At 64.3% G+C, this 15,186-nt stretch overlaps 3 protein-coding genes across 8 annotated transcripts; 1 reads left to right on the top strand and 2 right to left on the bottom strand.

Annotated features, from left to right (window-relative positions):
- The first annotated feature begins 626 nt into the window (after positions 1-626).
- On the top strand, positions 627-6,220 carry RPS6KB2 (ribosomal protein S6 kinase B2). Of its 6 annotated transcripts, none has more exons than XM_036067551.2 (15): positions 627-777; positions 1,103-1,143; positions 1,241-1,361; positions 1,644-1,712; positions 2,208-2,355; positions 3,395-3,452; positions 3,556-3,656; positions 3,785-3,875; positions 3,960-4,050; positions 4,183-4,290; positions 4,873-4,935; positions 5,077-5,154; positions 5,247-5,351; positions 5,460-5,572; positions 5,798-6,220. In XM_036067551.2, exons 1-15 carry the CDS (start codon positions 706-708, stop codon positions 5,982-5,984), a joined length of 1,446 nt encoding a protein of 481 aa, XP_035923444.1. In that variant the 5' UTR covers positions 627-705; the 3' UTR covers positions 5,985-6,220. The 6 variants fall into 6 exon arrangements, 4 of the variants coding, with proteins under 4 accessions (XP_035923444.1, XP_035923443.1, XP_035923445.1 ...); XM_036067550.1 differs by having other exon boundaries at positions 5,244-5,351; XM_036067552.2 differs by having other exon boundaries at positions 5,244-5,351; positions 5,460-5,567; positions 5,798-5,955.
- A 105-nt stretch (positions 6,221-6,325) lies between these two features.
- Positions 6,326-8,796, bottom strand: PTPRCAP (protein tyrosine phosphatase receptor type C associated protein). The gene is made up of 2 exons (XM_036067556.2): positions 8,419-8,796; positions 6,326-7,165 (listed from the first exon to the last, which is right to left on the bottom strand). Exons 1-2 carry the CDS (start codon positions 8,419-8,421, stop codon positions 6,545-6,547), a joined length of 624 nt encoding a protein of 207 aa, XP_035923449.1. The 5' UTR covers positions 8,422-8,796; the 3' UTR covers positions 6,326-6,544.
- Positions 8,797-8,924: 128 nt separating this feature from the next.
- On the bottom strand, positions 8,925-14,166 carry CORO1B (coronin 1B). The gene is made up of 11 exons (XM_036067549.2): positions 14,068-14,166; positions 13,089-13,291; positions 12,727-12,849; positions 12,518-12,647; positions 12,172-12,353; positions 11,965-12,084; positions 11,226-11,330; positions 10,999-11,144; positions 10,684-10,741; positions 9,547-9,825; positions 8,925-9,386 (listed from the first exon to the last, which is right to left on the bottom strand). Exons 2-11 carry the CDS (start codon positions 13,287-13,289, stop codon positions 9,261-9,263), a joined length of 1,470 nt encoding a protein of 489 aa, XP_035923442.1. The 5' UTR covers positions 13,290-13,291; positions 14,068-14,166; the 3' UTR covers positions 8,925-9,260.
- Positions 14,167-15,186: the final 1,020 nt, after the last annotated feature.

Here is a 15,186-nt window from a genome sequence, read left to right as displayed (position 1 = left end):
TATTCTGTACCAGATAGCAAAATTACTAAATGTACTTAGATTGGCAACGAAGCAAACTCCAGCACAAACCCATATTTACGGGTGTATCAGTGAGACCCAAACCCTTTCTGGCAAGAATCTGGCAAAAAAGCCCAGCCTGACCTGAGCGTGGGGCAGTCACCCCGTAAATGTTCTGATTTGCAGGGTCCTTGAGGCAGGTGTCACGTTAGGGAGACTGTGATGCAGCCGCCTCTCAGGGGCGAACAGACGGACGCGACCTGCCTTTCGCCGCCCCGCCACCCAGCCAGCGCACAGCTTAAACCGGGCTGGGGATTAAATTTACACCCATACCAGCATGTGCTTCTGCCCCATCCAAACTCAAACTCTCCCCAGAACCAAGATGAGCGCCTTCTAGGCTTCCCTTGTCCGGTGCCACCCCCGGAGAGCAGTGCTGCGAAGACTGAGGGTCCCATCAAAGAGTGTTAGACCGGCTTTGGCAGCCCGGCACTCTGGAACTACAGTTCCCGAGAGGCCTTGCGCCGGGCGCCATCTTTTCGCCCCGCCAGACTAAGTGGCCGGCTGGAGGGAGGGGAGAGCCTCATGCGTCATCGGCGCGCGGGGCCGCGGTCGCGGAGTGATGACGTACAACCCCCGCCCCGCCCCCCCGGGCTGTCAGTCTGAGCGCGGCCAAGCACGGGCCGAGGGGCCCGCCGGGCCGGCGCCGCTATGGCGGCCGTGTTTGACCTGGACCTGGAGACGGAGGAAGGCAGCGAGGGCGAGCCAGAGTTGAGCCCCTCGGTGAGTGGTCCTCCCGGGCGCGGCTCGATCCCGGAGCCGATCCCATCCTCCAGGCGGTGGACTCGCCCTGGCTTCCCCCAGCCAGAGCGTCTCTGAGCCCGGCCCCTATTAAGCTCTGACCCACCCTCGCTCACCCCGACCTGTCTTCCAGGCCCCAGCCCTTACCCTGGTTCTCCCTGTTCTGCCCCGGACCTCTCCTCCCCATTGCTGGCCCATCGCCCGCCAGCTCCCATTGCTGGCCCCCTCCTCTCCTGGGCCAAGTAGTCCAGCTTGAGGGGGAGGGATCCGGTGCCTTCCTTGGCTCTTACCCCTCGGTTTCTCACAGGACGTGTGTCCCCTTGCCGAGTCGAGGGCGGCTGGCCTGGAGTGAGTGAGGGTTGTGTTGGGGGAGGAGGGTATGGGCTGGGGAGGGAGACACGGGGAGTGCTGGAGCCTTGCCCCCATTAACTTCTTGTGTTAATAGGCCTGTGGGACACTGTGAGGAGGTGGAGCTGACTGAGACCAGTGTGAACCTAGGCCCTGAGCGCATCGGGCCCCACTGCTTTGAGCTGCTGCGTGTGCTGGGCAAGGGGGGCTATGGCAAGGTACTGGGCTTCCTTCCTCACTGCTCTCCCTGCCTCAGTCTTGCCGCAGCAAAGGGTCTCAAAACAAATTAGACTTGTAAATCAGCCGAGCCTCCGTAGAACGCTGAGGTAAAAACATAAAGCAGGGAAAGGCCGATGCTCTCAGAATCAGACTTGACATCTTTACTGCCCCACCCTTGGGTGGGCCTGGGCCTCTGGGTCTCAATGCCAGAGCTTCAGGGTGGAGCTTTTTGAAGACAGCATGTGGAGAGGGAGGTTGATCCTGTCTCCCCTGCCCTACAGGTGTTCCAAGTGCGAAAGGTGCAGGGCACCAACTTGGGCAAAATATATGCCATGAAAGTCCTGAGGAAGGTGAGTCATTTGTTCGGCCAACAAATCCTTGCTCGGTGGCTGCCGTCCTCCATGCACTACTCCAGGCTTCCGGAAGACAGTAGTGAACGTGATGGAGGAGATGGCCCCTGTCTCGGGCATTGGCTGGTTTATTGTCAGTTGTGGTTGTGTCGTTTTGCAGTAATTCCCAACCGTGGGCAATATTGCCTCTCCATTTTTGAGTCACGACTAAATAGGGGTGCTACTGGCATTCAGTGGGTAGAGGCCAGGGCTGCTGCTCAGCATCCTACGATGTACAAGACAGCACCCACAGCAAAGGATTATCTGCCTGAAATGTCATTGGTGCCAAAGCAGAGAGGTACCTCTAGAGGATAAATCAGTCCTTGAGAAGGATGATCACTGGTAGCGGAATTATGGAGAAATAGAATGGAGCGATAAAGGGTGGCAGGAGGGTAATGGCTGGAGGGACTAAAGGCGCCCGGGGTGCCCACCTTCTGATTGATCCCGCCTCTTCAGGCCAAAATTGTGCGCAACGCCAAGGACACAGCACACACGCGGGCTGAACGGAACATTCTAGAGTCAGTGAAGCACCCCTTCATTGTGGAACTGGCCTATGCCTTCCAGACTGGTGGCAAACTCTACCTCATCCTCGAGTGTCTCAGTGGTATGAGCAGGGGCCCAGCCAGGGAACCAGGGCCAGGGAACCAGCCAGGAAGCACTGGGAGCTCTGGGGGAAGCCCGGAGAGATGTGGTGTGTAGAATGGCTAGGGGGCCCCCACGCCCATCCATTCGTGTGTCCATCCGTCCCTTCATTCATTCATTCAGCAAACGTCTGTCCAGCACCTATTTTGTCCCTCACCTGTATTGGGGGTGGACGGGAACGGTGGGAGTTCGTGCAGAAATCCAGTGGCTTGTTTTGTCCATTTCCACTACCCCTTCATGGCCTGTTCCTCTCTCCTATATGCCCTGTGTCCAGTTGGGTCCCAGATCCCGCTGGTTCATTCTCAGTAGTGTCCTTCATACCCCGCTCTCCTGAGGGAGGGCAGGGGTCACAGTTGTTCCTAACTGGGCCTGAGGCCTTCAGCTCACCCTCTTCCATGAACGCCCAGGGTCATCGTCTCAGCACGGAATTGTCCCCGACCCTCCTACTCACAATCACACGGCTCTTTGTCACTGCCCCGGTGAAGCCTGGCCTCCTTGGCCTGGTGCCCCCTGTTGGCCGTGAAGCGGTTGGGGCCCGCTTGCCGCCAGGTCCTGTCTGCACGGATGAGCCCTGTGAGCTCCAGTGCCCGTGTCCATCTCAGCAGCCCCTCGATTCTCACTGTTACCATGGGCTGTGTCCCCTCACGCTGGGAGTCCTTTGCCTCCTCTGTGATATTTTTTGCATTAAGCTCCTGGAGCTGTTGCCTCAGTCTGGCATATTAGAGCACCTGTGTGCATGTCTGTCTCCCCATTAGACTGAGCATCCTGAGGGCAATGGCTGGGTCTCCTCATCTCTGTGTCCCCAGCTTCACCCAGCACAGGGCCAGACACCCGAGTAGGCGTCGGTAGATGTTTGCTGAATTGAATTGAATCCCCACGGCAGCTCTGTGAGGCAGGTAGGGCCGGAATTATGAGTCCCACTCTCCCCAAGAAGAAACCGAGATTCAGAGAGCAAAGATGCTTGTTCCCAGCACACAGCTGCTGACATGTTTGTGTCACAGGCGGTGAGCTCTTCACGCATCTGGAGCGAGAGGGCATCTTCCTGGAAGACACGGCCTGGTAGGTGTTCCTTCCTGCCTCTCTGGAGGGGCTCCAGGGATCCCCTTCCCCCAGAGCCCAGTCTCTTGCCTACCCTTGCCTTCACCCTGTCCTGTCTCTGCAGTTTCTACCTGGCAGAGATCACACTGGCCCTGGGCCATCTCCACTCCCAAGGCATCATCTACCGGGACCTCAAACCTGAGAACATCATGCTCAACAGCCAGGGTGCGCATGTGTGCACCCCCCCCCAACCCCGTGTAGCTGCATATGTTGGGTTGGAATCCGCAGGGAGGGCTGAGGAGCACCACACGGTAGGCCAGGGCCCTGACCACCGCCTCCAACATCTTCCTCAGGCCACATCAAACTGACAGACTTTGGACTCTGCAAGGAGTCGATCCATGAGGGCGCCGTCACCCATACCTTCTGTGGCACCATTGAGTACATGTAAGCGGCAGCTGGCTGGGACCAGGGGTTGGGAGGACTGCCAGGAAGGGCCCGGCCTGGCTGATGGTTTCCCCTGGCCCCCAGGGCCCCTGAGATTCTGGTACGCAGTGGCCACAACCGGGCGGTGGACTGGTGGAGCCTGGGGGCCCTGATGTATGACATGCTCACTGGATCGGCAAGTCCAGCCTCCTTGGGAGGAGGGGCGGTGGGGAGGGGGGTGGGAGGGGGGTCCTGATCCTGGGCCAGGGCCAGGGCCAGCGCCTGGGGGGAGGCCCGCAAGTCTCCTCTCACCCTCTGCTTTCTCCAGCCACCCTTCACTGCAGAGAACCGGAAGAAAACCATGGACAAGATCATCAAAGGGAAGCTGACGCTGCCCCCCTACCTCACCCCGGATGCCCGGGACCTTGTCAAAAAGGTGGGCTCCTCCAGTGCCTGGCCCAGCCCCCAGGGTCTTCTAGACCCTGCATGGAATCCTGAGTTCCTCTGGGCTGTGGGACACTCCGGCCTGTGCAGTGTGCCTCTGGGATGAAAGAGCATTGGCTTTGGGGTCCGAGACGCCGAGCTTGGGCCTTCACTCTGTCGCAGACCAGCTGATGACCCTGCTGCACACACCCCTAGTCCCAAGTCTTAATCAGCAGAACATTCACGATGAGCTAGCTGCTCTCCCATCGAGAAGGCATTCGTTGGGGGTAAAAGTGGGAGGCGAGGCTTGGAGATTGGATCCCACTGCCGTGCCCTAGTGCCCCCAGTGACCGGGTGCTTTTGCGAAGGCTTCACGCGGAAGGGCCCATTAGACCAAACCTTGGGAGGCCTAAGGTTGTCCGTAGGTGGAGACCACACTCTGGAGGCCTTCTCCGCACCACCACACACACACATACGCAGACACACACACACAGCTCACCTTTCCCTGCCCAGGCCGGTCTCCAGGAACGTGGAGGAACACACGGTCAGTGCCTCTCCCCCAGACAGACCCTCACCCTCTGCCCTTGTCCTGCAGTTTCTGAAGCGGAATCCCGGCCAGCGGATCGGGGGTGGCCCTGGGGATGCTGCTGATGTGCAGGTGGGTCTGGGACCACCAGGAGGGGGCAGGGCTGAGCCCCCAAAGGTGCCAGGGGGCAGGCAAGGCCTTAGGGCAGAGGGAGTTACTGAGAGAGCCAAGGAGGGTGCAGTGATGAGATGTTTGGGGGCCCTCTACCCACAGAGGCACCCCTTCTTCCGGCACATTAATTGGGACGACCTCCTGGCTCGTCGCATCGACCCCCCTTTCAGGCCCTCTCTGGTAAGCGGAGGACCCATTCGTCTGGGGGCAGGTGGAGGACCCGTCCTGGATGCCCCCGACCCCTCCTCCCCGCTCGGGTCTACCCACAGCAGTCAGAGGAGGACGTGAGCCAGTTTGACTCCCACTTCACGCGGCAGACGCCGGTGGACAGTCCCGATGATACGGCCCTCAGCGAGAGCGCCAACCAGGCCTTCCTGGTGAGGTCCTGGGGGGCCTGAGGGTTATGGGGGCCCGGGCAGGATCGTGGCTCAGGAGTGGTGGACACTGAGTGTCGCCCGGCCCTGCCTTCGCTCCCGCCCGCCCAGGGCTTCACCTACGTGGCACCCTCCGTCCTGGACAGCATCAAGGAGGGCTTCTCCTTCCAGCCCAAGCTGCGCTCCCCCAGGCGCCTCCACAGCAGCCCCCGGACCCCGGTCAGGTACCACAGGACAGAGGGCAGTGTGTAGCTGAGGCAGGGGTCCGGCCAGGGCCGCCTCTCAGTGCCAGTCTGTTTTCCCATCCACAGCTGGGGACCCCTGGTGGTGGGGGCTCCTGGCTGGGCACTTGACCTCACAGCCTCTGTGCCTGGCGGGGGGGGTGGGGGGACATCGGCCCTCTGGCCCCGGCGCCAGCACGTGCTGACTCACCTTGGTTTCCCCTGCAGCCCCCTGAAGTTCTCGCCCTTTGAGGGATTCCGGCCCGGCTCTGGCCCACTGGAGCCCACGGAGCCCCCTCTACCTCCTCTCCTGCCGCCGCCGCCACCACCGCCCTCGAGCACTGCCCCCCTCCCCATCCGACCCCCCTCAGGGACCAAGAAGTCTAAAAGGGGCCGTGGGCGCCCAGGGCGCTAGGAGGGTGGGCGGCCGTGAGGGCAAGTGGGGCCCTGGGCCAGCTCCAGAGACCTGGAGGTGTGTCTAGGGGTGCAGGAGTGAGTGTGCGTGAGAGCGTGTCTCTGTTGGGGCGGCTGTGCCCCTGAACCATGCCCGCGAAGGGCCACAGGCTCTGGCTGTCAGGGGAGCGGCCTCGCCGCCCAGCTGGCCTGCAGTTGAGCTGTGCCCTCGGAGAATTAAAATACTGAATCATGGCACTGACCTGGCTCTTCCCTTGGACCTCTGGGGGCAGGATTGGGTGGGGCTGTGCCAGGGGGAGCCCCTGCTCCGAGATGGGAAGGGTCGCTACAGGACCACAGAGCCACGGGGCTGGAGGGGTTTTATTTCAGATGACCCCAGTGCCCCTGGGGTGGGCGGCCTTCCTGGTGGGGACAGGGATGCACAGCTTTGGGGACAGAACCGGTGGGGGAGCGATCGTCTGAGACTCTTACATGGGGGGGGCGCCGGTGTGGGTGACGCTGGGTCCAGGGCAGCTCGGGACGCACAGGCGCAGTGACAGGGACGGGACGCCACTCTGGCTCTTACAGTGCGGTGACGTGGAGGCCCCGGCCCCCAGCGGCTTCGGCGCTGTCGTCCCAGGCCGCGCTGCCAGCAAAGGCGTGCAGGTCGCTCAGCAGGGCCTCGGCGCTGCCCCCCGAGCCCGCCGGCCCCTGGCAGCTGAGGCCCAGGCCCCCTTCGCTGTTACTGTCACGCGTGTCCTCAGCAGGCTCCGGGGGCTGCTGGGGGCCGGGCCCCTGTCCGCCTCGCTGCTCCTCTTGCTGGGACTGTGTCTCCGCCGGGCCGCCCGCCACCTGGTAGTCCTCCTCCGCGTCCTGCTCGTCCTGCTGCCGCTCCGGGGCCCCGTCGCGCCACTCCGGCTCGGCCCGGGCCCGGAGCCAGCGGCCCGGGGGGCTGGCCCAGAGGAGGCGGCGGGTGTGGCCCCACAGCGCGGCGCCCAGGCGGGCCGGGTGGTAGTAGCCCCCCGAGTCCCGGCTGAGGCGGCGCCAGGCCAGCGCCAGGCCGGCGACCAGCAGCAGCAGCACTAGCAGCAGCACGGCCACGGTCACGGTGCCGGAGCTCCCGCTGTCCTTGGCGCCGCTGCCCGAGCCCAGGACCCCTGGCAGGCCCAGCAGTGTCCCGAGCCCTAGGGCACAGGGCAGGTCCTGCGGGGAGACGGGCAGGGGGCGGTCAGGCCGGGTGACCGGCTCCCCGGTTGCCTCTTGGGCAAAATGGGGACAATCAAGCGGGAAAGCCCACGTCCTACGGGGTCCGCAAGGCCCTGGCCCTTCGAGATGTGGCCCTGGAGCCTCTGACCCCGCCCCCGCCCCCCCTGCCACCCCGGCTGCGCCCTGCATGAGCCTGCGCCTGCCACGGGCCTGCGTGCTGGCTGTTCCCTCTACCCCCAGGATGCTCCATCCCCCGAGAGCCGCACGGCGCCGGCTCACCTCGGCCCAAACCGTCCCCGAGAGGCTCTCCGGGAGGCCCAGCCTGACCTGGAGAACTGCCCTGCCTCTCAGCTCTGTGGCCGGCCCGGCCGGGCTCTCCTTTGCTCTCCCTCGTACTCCTCATGCAGCCTGCCTTATCTGCCCCACCGGAGCAAGCAGCAAGGAGACAGGGGTCTTCCTGGCTCAAGCACTCATTTCTGGCACACACAGTAGGTGCCCAGTAAACACTGGTCGGACGTGTCAAGACTGACGGGTTGGGGGTGGGGATGGGATGTGGAGGGAGGGAAGGAATCTGCGAGGCTGCTGTTGGGGTTGGCTCTTCCTAAGGCGTGGGAATGGAGGGGCCAACTCTGAGACAACTGTTTACCCTCCACTTGATCAGGTCTCAGGATGGAGGGGGCGTCCCTGACACCCCTCTTCCTCTTCCACCCACAGGACTGCCCCAGCTGCAGCATTTCCGTTCAGCTCCCGTCCCCGGGGGCCTCAGGCTTGTAGGGCTCGGGGGCTGGGGGAGGCGGGTGTCGCTACCAGAGGAAGCCTGCGGTTGGAACAAGGCAGGTGGGAGGTGTTGGTGGGGGGAGGGGTGCCGAGATTCAAGCAAGCCTCCCCTTCACCCCGGGCTCTGTTTGCCCAGGCTCCAGGGATGCAGGTAGGTTCTGTGCCCAGGTCCCAGCTCACCAGCAGAACAGGTGAGAGGGTCTGTCAGAGGTTCCTGAAGGGGGGCCGGGCCTGGAGAGGGGTGCTGGGGGGTACACTCTGAGTCCCGGGGAGGCCCACCTCTGAGGCGAAGTAAGAGAAAGCCCCAGCTTCTGCCCCACGCTTGCCCTGGGTCTCCCTTCTCTGCCCTCGGCCAGCTGCTTCTACTCCTGGGCTCCAATGCAGGGGTCCTCCCTCAGTGCCCAGGGCCCAGACATTCCGGCTCTGACCTCCTGCGGCCCCCACCGCAGGACCCAGTGGGCTCCCGTGCTCACCATCAGTCCGCCGGCCTCGGTGCTTGGGCGCCCGCCACCAGCTCTGGTTGTGTTGAGTGGAAGTGAGCTCTGGCGCGCTCAGCCGCAGCTAGGGGTTACTGGGCGCTTCCGCTTCCTGCCCACGTACCCCACCCGGCCCTCCCTGCCATAGGCCCCTGCTGGGGGCCGCGGGCCTCTCGGGACCACCCTAACCCTTACACTAGGGGGCCTCACAGACCTCTCGCCGGGTGAGGCCGGGGCTGTGGAGCCTGTGGCCAGGCCTCCAAAAGGAGGACCCAGGCACCAGCTCAAAGCAGGACGCAGTCCTGGGCATCCACAGCTCTGTGGCCTCAGTTTCTCTAGCTGGCAGAATTCAGGGAAACGATGACTTGGCGGCGGGGGCGGGGGGGATGCTCATGGCCCCCAGACCTTCCCCCCATCTGTGATTCCTGTGGGCCGGCCTCATCTGCCCCCAGCATTCCAGACTTCCTTTCCCAGCCCCACCTTTTGCAGAGGGCAAACCTGGCTTTTAGAAAGAGAATTTTATTTGGAATGAAAATATAGAGCTTGTCCCTCCCACTTCCTCCGGGAGGGAGCAGGGAGCTGGGGGGAGATGGTCCCTCAGAGTATAAGTTTGCCTTGATACAAAAATCCTCCACAGTAACAATGACAGCCAGGCGGGGGCTCCAGCCCGGGGCCCACAGGATGGGTTGGGGTGGACTGCCCCTGACCTGCCCCAGAGGCCCTGGGCAGGGGGCAGGAGACAGCCAGCTAGTGGTGTGACTTGCCAGCAGAGGCTGGGTGAGGAGGGAGCTCGGAGGAGGAGGAAGTGAGGGGGAGTGGGATCCCCTGGGCCTGTGGTCCTACGCGTCCCCATTCTCCATGCGGCCGAGCTGCTCCTCCAGGCGACCAATGCGCTCCCCCTGCTCCTTGACCAGCGCCCTCAGCGCCCGCAGCTCCTGCATCACCTCCTCCAGCTTCCCGGCCTCCTGCAGGGGCGTGGGGGCGGGAGTCAGGGGGCGCGGAGCTGCAGCCCTCCCCCAACCTACCAGGCCAGGGCCTGAGCCTGACAGCCTGGCCGGGAAGGGTTCAGGCGCACGCACAGCAGACCGGGGTGCCGCCTGGGGGGAGCTGGGTGGGGGCACGTACCGCGGCTCCGGCGAGGCTGCCGCTGGGGACGGTCGTGTGGATGGACGCAGCAGAGATGGAGGCCCCGGGGCGGGCCGAGCTCGGGGCCGCAGCAGGCCGGCTATCGGATAGTACGTTGCGCCTGCTGACCTTCAGGTCCCGCTGCTTGCTGGGCACGTAGGCCTCCCGCAGGGAGATGAGGATGGGGCTGGCATCCTGCCCGCTCACCCACTCCTCTGCCTCTAGGGCCGCCTCAGGCCCGGCTGTGTCAGGGTACAGATCGTCCTGGAAGAGGTCCGACTGGGCAGGGGGTGGGGGAGGGCCGGATCAGCTGGGGGCCCAGTGGCAGGGTCCTCTTCTCTTGTCTGGACCCTGGGTAGCCACCTCCTCATTGATTTCTCTTGGCCTCCAGGCCTGAACCCTGTCACCCCATCCTCCAACGGCCTGGCCCCAAATGGCCTCCCTAAAGCACAAATTTCTCGTTTCACTTCCTTTCGGGATATGGCCAACAACTCTTCTCAGAAGCCTTCCTAACACTCCCAAGCAGGGGTCAGCCACGTGGCTTCATGGGATTCTGGGAGCCCTGTCTGTGTCCCACGGACTGTGAACCCTGCCAGCCTCATTCACGGCTCTCCTCCCCGGGATGTGCCTGGCATGCCGAATGGTTCACTCGGTGAATGCTGGCTGGAGAAGAACGAAGCTCGTCCAAGGTTCTTGGCTGGGCATCTGAGGCCAGGCCACACGTGGACTGATCCCCTCTTCGTGGGGGTTTCCACCACAGCCAGACTCCCGTCCCTCTCTCTGTTCTTACCTCCGTGCCCTTTGCCTGGCCTTGACCCACCGTTGGCGGGCCCCACCCTAGCCATGCTGTTGGGTCCTGCCTTGCCTGCCACAGGGAGCCCTGCACGGTGGCCTGACATCTGTCTCCTGTGGCTCTTCCAGAGCAGGCCCTCAGCTCACCCTGTCTCACCCCGTCTTATCCCCCGCCTGGCACAGTCCAACGTGTGGCGGCAGGCCAAACCCATGCTGGTGTCTGTCCAGCCCACTGACCACATCCACACTCAACCACGTCCCGTTCACAGGCCTTAGCCCGCTCACCCCCGCAGGGCCTGTCCGCTGAGGAAGGGAGTGGGTGGGCAGGGGACCAGGTGGCCTCACCTTTCTTGGCACAGTCATGACGATGGGCTCACACTTGCGCTCGTGCAGTTTGTAGAACCTGGGAAAGGGGAGGCAGGGACCGTGGGTGGAACCTCCCCCTCACAGGCTCTCCTGGCTCCCTGCACTCTCCACTTCCAGGCCTCACCCCAGCCCCTCCACGGCCGGACCTTGACCCTGGCCCTGCTGTGGGCTGGTTCCCGCTCCTCAGCAGCCTCCGAAGGTCTGACCTCTCACCCTGCCCGGTCATGGCCGGGCCTCTGCCGCTGGGGCCAACTCATCCCTCTGCAGCCAGCCACCCGGGGGGGCCCTTCTTACCGGGCGATCTCACACTTGCTGACCTCCAAGCCCCTCTTCGGCATGCTGCCCATGCCCCTCTGGGGTTCCTTGCTGGTGAATGTGTTCAGGAAGTGGATATAGGGGGGCTCATCTGTGATCTCAAAGTACCGGATGCTGGAATCACCCTGTGGAGTGGGAGGCGGCAGGGGTCAGCACTCAGGCACGCAGCCTTCTTCCCTGCCCCCATCCACCCTGCCCGGCCCCACCTTGCCGCAGACGTAGACCACGCTGGTGTCAGGGTCGTAGAAGGGCAGCAGCGCCCCATTGCTCGAGTCCAGTTCCTGCAGGGCCATGGGTTCCTCAAGGTTTTCCTGGCACATGGGGTGGTGGGCAGTGAGGCCAGGCCAGGCCAGGACTTTCCTTCCCTCTCCTCACCGTCCCAGCCCATCAGGACTGGCCCCAGGCAGCTCCCATGCTGGTGGGCCCTGTCCCCACCAACGCCAGATGGGTTCCCTCCCCCCTCCTGGATCCCCTCCACTCCCAGGATCCCTCTTCCCTGGCCTACTCCAGGCCTTTAGTCCCTACCACGTGGGAGTGGAGGGTGCCGGGCAGCACTACCCCCCGTCTCAGAGGGATCCACGGAGGTCACTATACAGAAGCCACAGGGCTGTGGGACAGAACACTTCAGGAGAAGGGCTGGGAGGCCTCCTGGGGGAGAGGGCCTCGGCACTGGGCCCCGAAGGACGGCCGGATTGGAACAGGCAAGCAAAGGAGGGAAGGGCCTTTCAGTTGGGAGAACAACGTGGGCTAAGGCCTGGAGGAAGCTGGAGGCAGTAGGGGAGGCTGGAGAGCGAGGGGCAAGGGTTCCAGGTCCCGAGAGCCTCAGCTGCCAGGCTGAGAACCTGCGGCCCACAGGCCTCTCTGGGGTGACTCCCGCCCTCCCTGCCCAGGGGGGGGTCCAAGGCTCAATCAAGCCTGTCCCGTCAGCTGGCCGTGGCCACTCACCGGGTCCCATAGCGCCAGCTGCCGCTCGCTCATGCGGCTGAAGCCCGTGGTGAACACCTTGCCATCCGCCAGGAAGATGGCCCGCATGGGACGGGCCCCTTCGTGAGCCTTCTCCCTCTCCTGTCCGGGGGACAGCGTGGTCAGTGCGGCACCCGACAGAGCCCCCCGGCCTGCCCACTACCATCGTAGGCCCGCCGGGCCACGTACCACCACCAGGGTGCCCCGGCGGGGGTCGATGACGCGCACACTCTTGTCCTTGCACGCAGAGCAGAAGAGGCTGCCGTTGCGGTTCCAGCTGACGTTGTAGATGAGGTCGGGGTGCAGGCTGTCCAAGCGGTACAACTCCTCCGCCGTGCCCACGTTCCAGATGAGCACCACGTTGTCACAGCCTGCCGGGCAGGGGGCCATCAGCCCACCCTCCGGGGGCCACACCTGGGCCCTTGACCTCTGTGGGCCTCGGCCTTACCACCTGTCAGATGGGCCTGGGAGAGGGCGTGGGTTCCAGGGCTGTGCACGGAGGGGGGCTGGGGGGCGGGGGGGGGGCGGTGCGGACCTGCACTGAGCAGCACGTTGCGGGCGGTCGGGTGCCAAGTGACAATGCCCACCCTCTTGGTGTGTCCCTCCAGCACCGCCACCGGCTCTGTCAGCGGGGACGTGAGCCCGTTCTCCGGGATCTGCCACACCTGCGGGAGGGGTGGAGATGCCAGCTGAGGCCTGGAGCCACACCTGCGACCCGGGCACGGCCGCGGCCCCAAGCCTCACCATGACTGTACAGTCCTCCGAGCCGCTGGCGATGACCTCGTCGTTGTGGGGACACCAATCGATGTCCAGGACGGGTCCCGTGTGTCCGCACACCGTCGGGTAGGCCTTGTCGATGCGGCCCGTCTGCGGGCATGAGAGGGGCGGTCAAGGGTGAGCGGGAAGCGCCTGTTGCCTCTGACCCTGACTCGCTGGCAATAAAAAAACCTCCATCTGGGCTAACACCTCTTTTAGGCAATAAATCTGGGTTATGACACCTGCCCAGCAGTGTGGGCGTGGGCAAGATACGGAAAGTGAGGTGAGCAGAGAGGCCTGGTAGGTGTGGCCGGGTCGCCAGTCCTTCCCCCAGCCCTGATGGGGCCCACCTTGCTTAAGGGGAGCACCAGGAAGGCACCCCCGCCGCTGGCCTCCACGATCACAGCCAGGAACTTGGGATTGACGGCGCAGAAGGTGCTGTCCCAGGTGACACGGGACACTCGAATATCTTCATAGCACTGGTCGTTCTTGACCGGCTGTCCAAACACGTGCCGGAATTTGCTCTGCCGAACCACCTTGCGGAAGGACATGTCTGTAGGGTGGAGAGACTTCGATCAGCCCTCACCCATCCCAACAACCCCCAACCCTCCCAGGGCTGCAGGAAGGGAGGCGGGGAGGCTGCAACCCGGTCATGGTGACCCTCTTGGCTTTCAGCTTCCCCAGTTACAGAACGGGGTCACAGGTGCAGCCCCTGGCTGCCACCCACCAAGGGGGCATCTGAGGTGGAGGGGGGGAGTGCACTGACCCAAGGCCCACACTGCTGAGTCCCGAGGGGCTTTGCAGGACCCTACCCAGGCCCCTCCCTGGCTCTGGTATGTGTGGGGGAGGTGGGAGGTGCCGAAGCCTGGGCAAGCTTAGCTCCTCTGTAGGTCCCAGTCAGTTCCAAGCAGGCTCCTTCCTGCCCAGGATTTGGAAGTTGGGTGATGGGGAAAGGTCTCCAGTGTGGAGCCGCGCCAGGCCCCAGTTCTGAGCCCCGGGGAATGTGCAGCGCCTGCAGGAATGTGCAGGGAGCTGCAGGGAGCCCCAGGCCGGTCCAGGGGGCCTGGCAGGACTGGGGGGCAGGGGTCTGGATGCCGCTCCCGGCCGCAGATCATCCCAGGGCGCCCTCGGAGCGGGGTCCAAGGTGAACCGTGGGGGGGGGGGGCGGAGAGGCTGGGCGGCCACAGGGAGTTGGGACTGAGGGTGGAGTGCCGCAGGGGGTAAAGGCTCCTCGGACTCGCGACCCCCCACCCCAGCCTCCCGCGGCTCCGCCCCGCAGCCCCGCCCGGTCCCCCGCCCGCGCCCCCAGCTCCGGCCAGCCGCGCTCACCGGGGACGCCGGGGGCTGCGGCACCGGCCTCGGGCGGCTCCGGATCCCGGCCTCTGGGAAGCAGGAAGCGGGAATCAGGAAGTGACAGAGGAGCCGGGGGCAGGGGGCGGGGGGGGCGGGGCGGGGGCTCGCGGGGGCGGGGCCGAGGTCACGCGCGGAGGGGCGGGGCGGGAGACTGCGAGCGGAGCCCCGGAGGCCCCGAGCGCCGGGGCTAGAGGAGCGCAGGGGCGGCGCCTGGGCGAGCCCCGCCCCTCAGGCGCCCGGGTCCCTCCGGGGCGAAGGGGCACGGATAGGGGTGGGGGTCGGGCCGGAGGGGCTGTAGGTGCGGGGTGCAGCCCGCCCGCCGACCGCGACCCCTTCCCGGTCCTGCTCCTCTGGCGGTGCCCTCGAGAGTACCAGGATGGGTGGAGGGCGCGGTGCCAAGCCCCCATCCCAGTGCATACTTCCGGGTGCCCCAGTCCACCCCTGACTCCAAAATACAGTATCCAGGCTGACAGTCGATATATTCACGTGCCTCTTTTTAAAGGTTAAAAAAGTACACGCTCGTGATGAACAATGTAAATACAACAGCGGTGTTTGAAGGGGCGCGTGGAAGGCCCAGCCAACTCACTGTTTCCGATGAACACCCCTGGGGCCCGCTGGGCCTCCTTATTAAAAATAGAAATGGGGACATGCCCCCTGCCAGATCCCAGCCTAGTGGTCTGTCCGCAGATGTCTCCCTCCTAGCTAGCTCCTGGGACAGGAGCCCAGACTGGCCTCCTGAGATCTACCCCATCCCTGTCCGTGTCCCACCCTGGGGGGACTTGGGTGTCCCTGTAGGTCTGACAGGCAGAATCTGTCCCTTCTGCCTGGGGCTGGTGTCCCTGGGGCACTGGCCACCTCCCTCATCTTCCTTGAGGTGATGGTCAGGGTCTCTTTCCCAGAAAAAGAGAGGTGGGGGGAAGAGGAGAGAAGAGCAAAGCCAGGAGTCTTATCTGGGGCAGCAGGAGGCCCCACTGTGTGTCTCACGCTGGCTGAGGCTTATACCCTATTCACCCCGCTTCCCACTCCCTGATGAGGAAACAGCTCAGAGGGGAAGGGTGTCTGCCCCAGGTCATCCCACCAAGATTTAGCCCCCAT

This window comes from Halichoerus grypus, chromosome 11 (genome assembly GCF_964656455.1).
Source record: "Halichoerus grypus chromosome 11, mHalGry1.hap1.1, whole genome shotgun sequence".
NCBI lineage: Eukaryota > Metazoa > Chordata > Mammalia > Carnivora > Phocidae > Halichoerus > Halichoerus grypus.
Note: the sequence above shows the minus strand (reverse complement) of the source record. Positions and strands in the feature narration are given on the sequence as shown.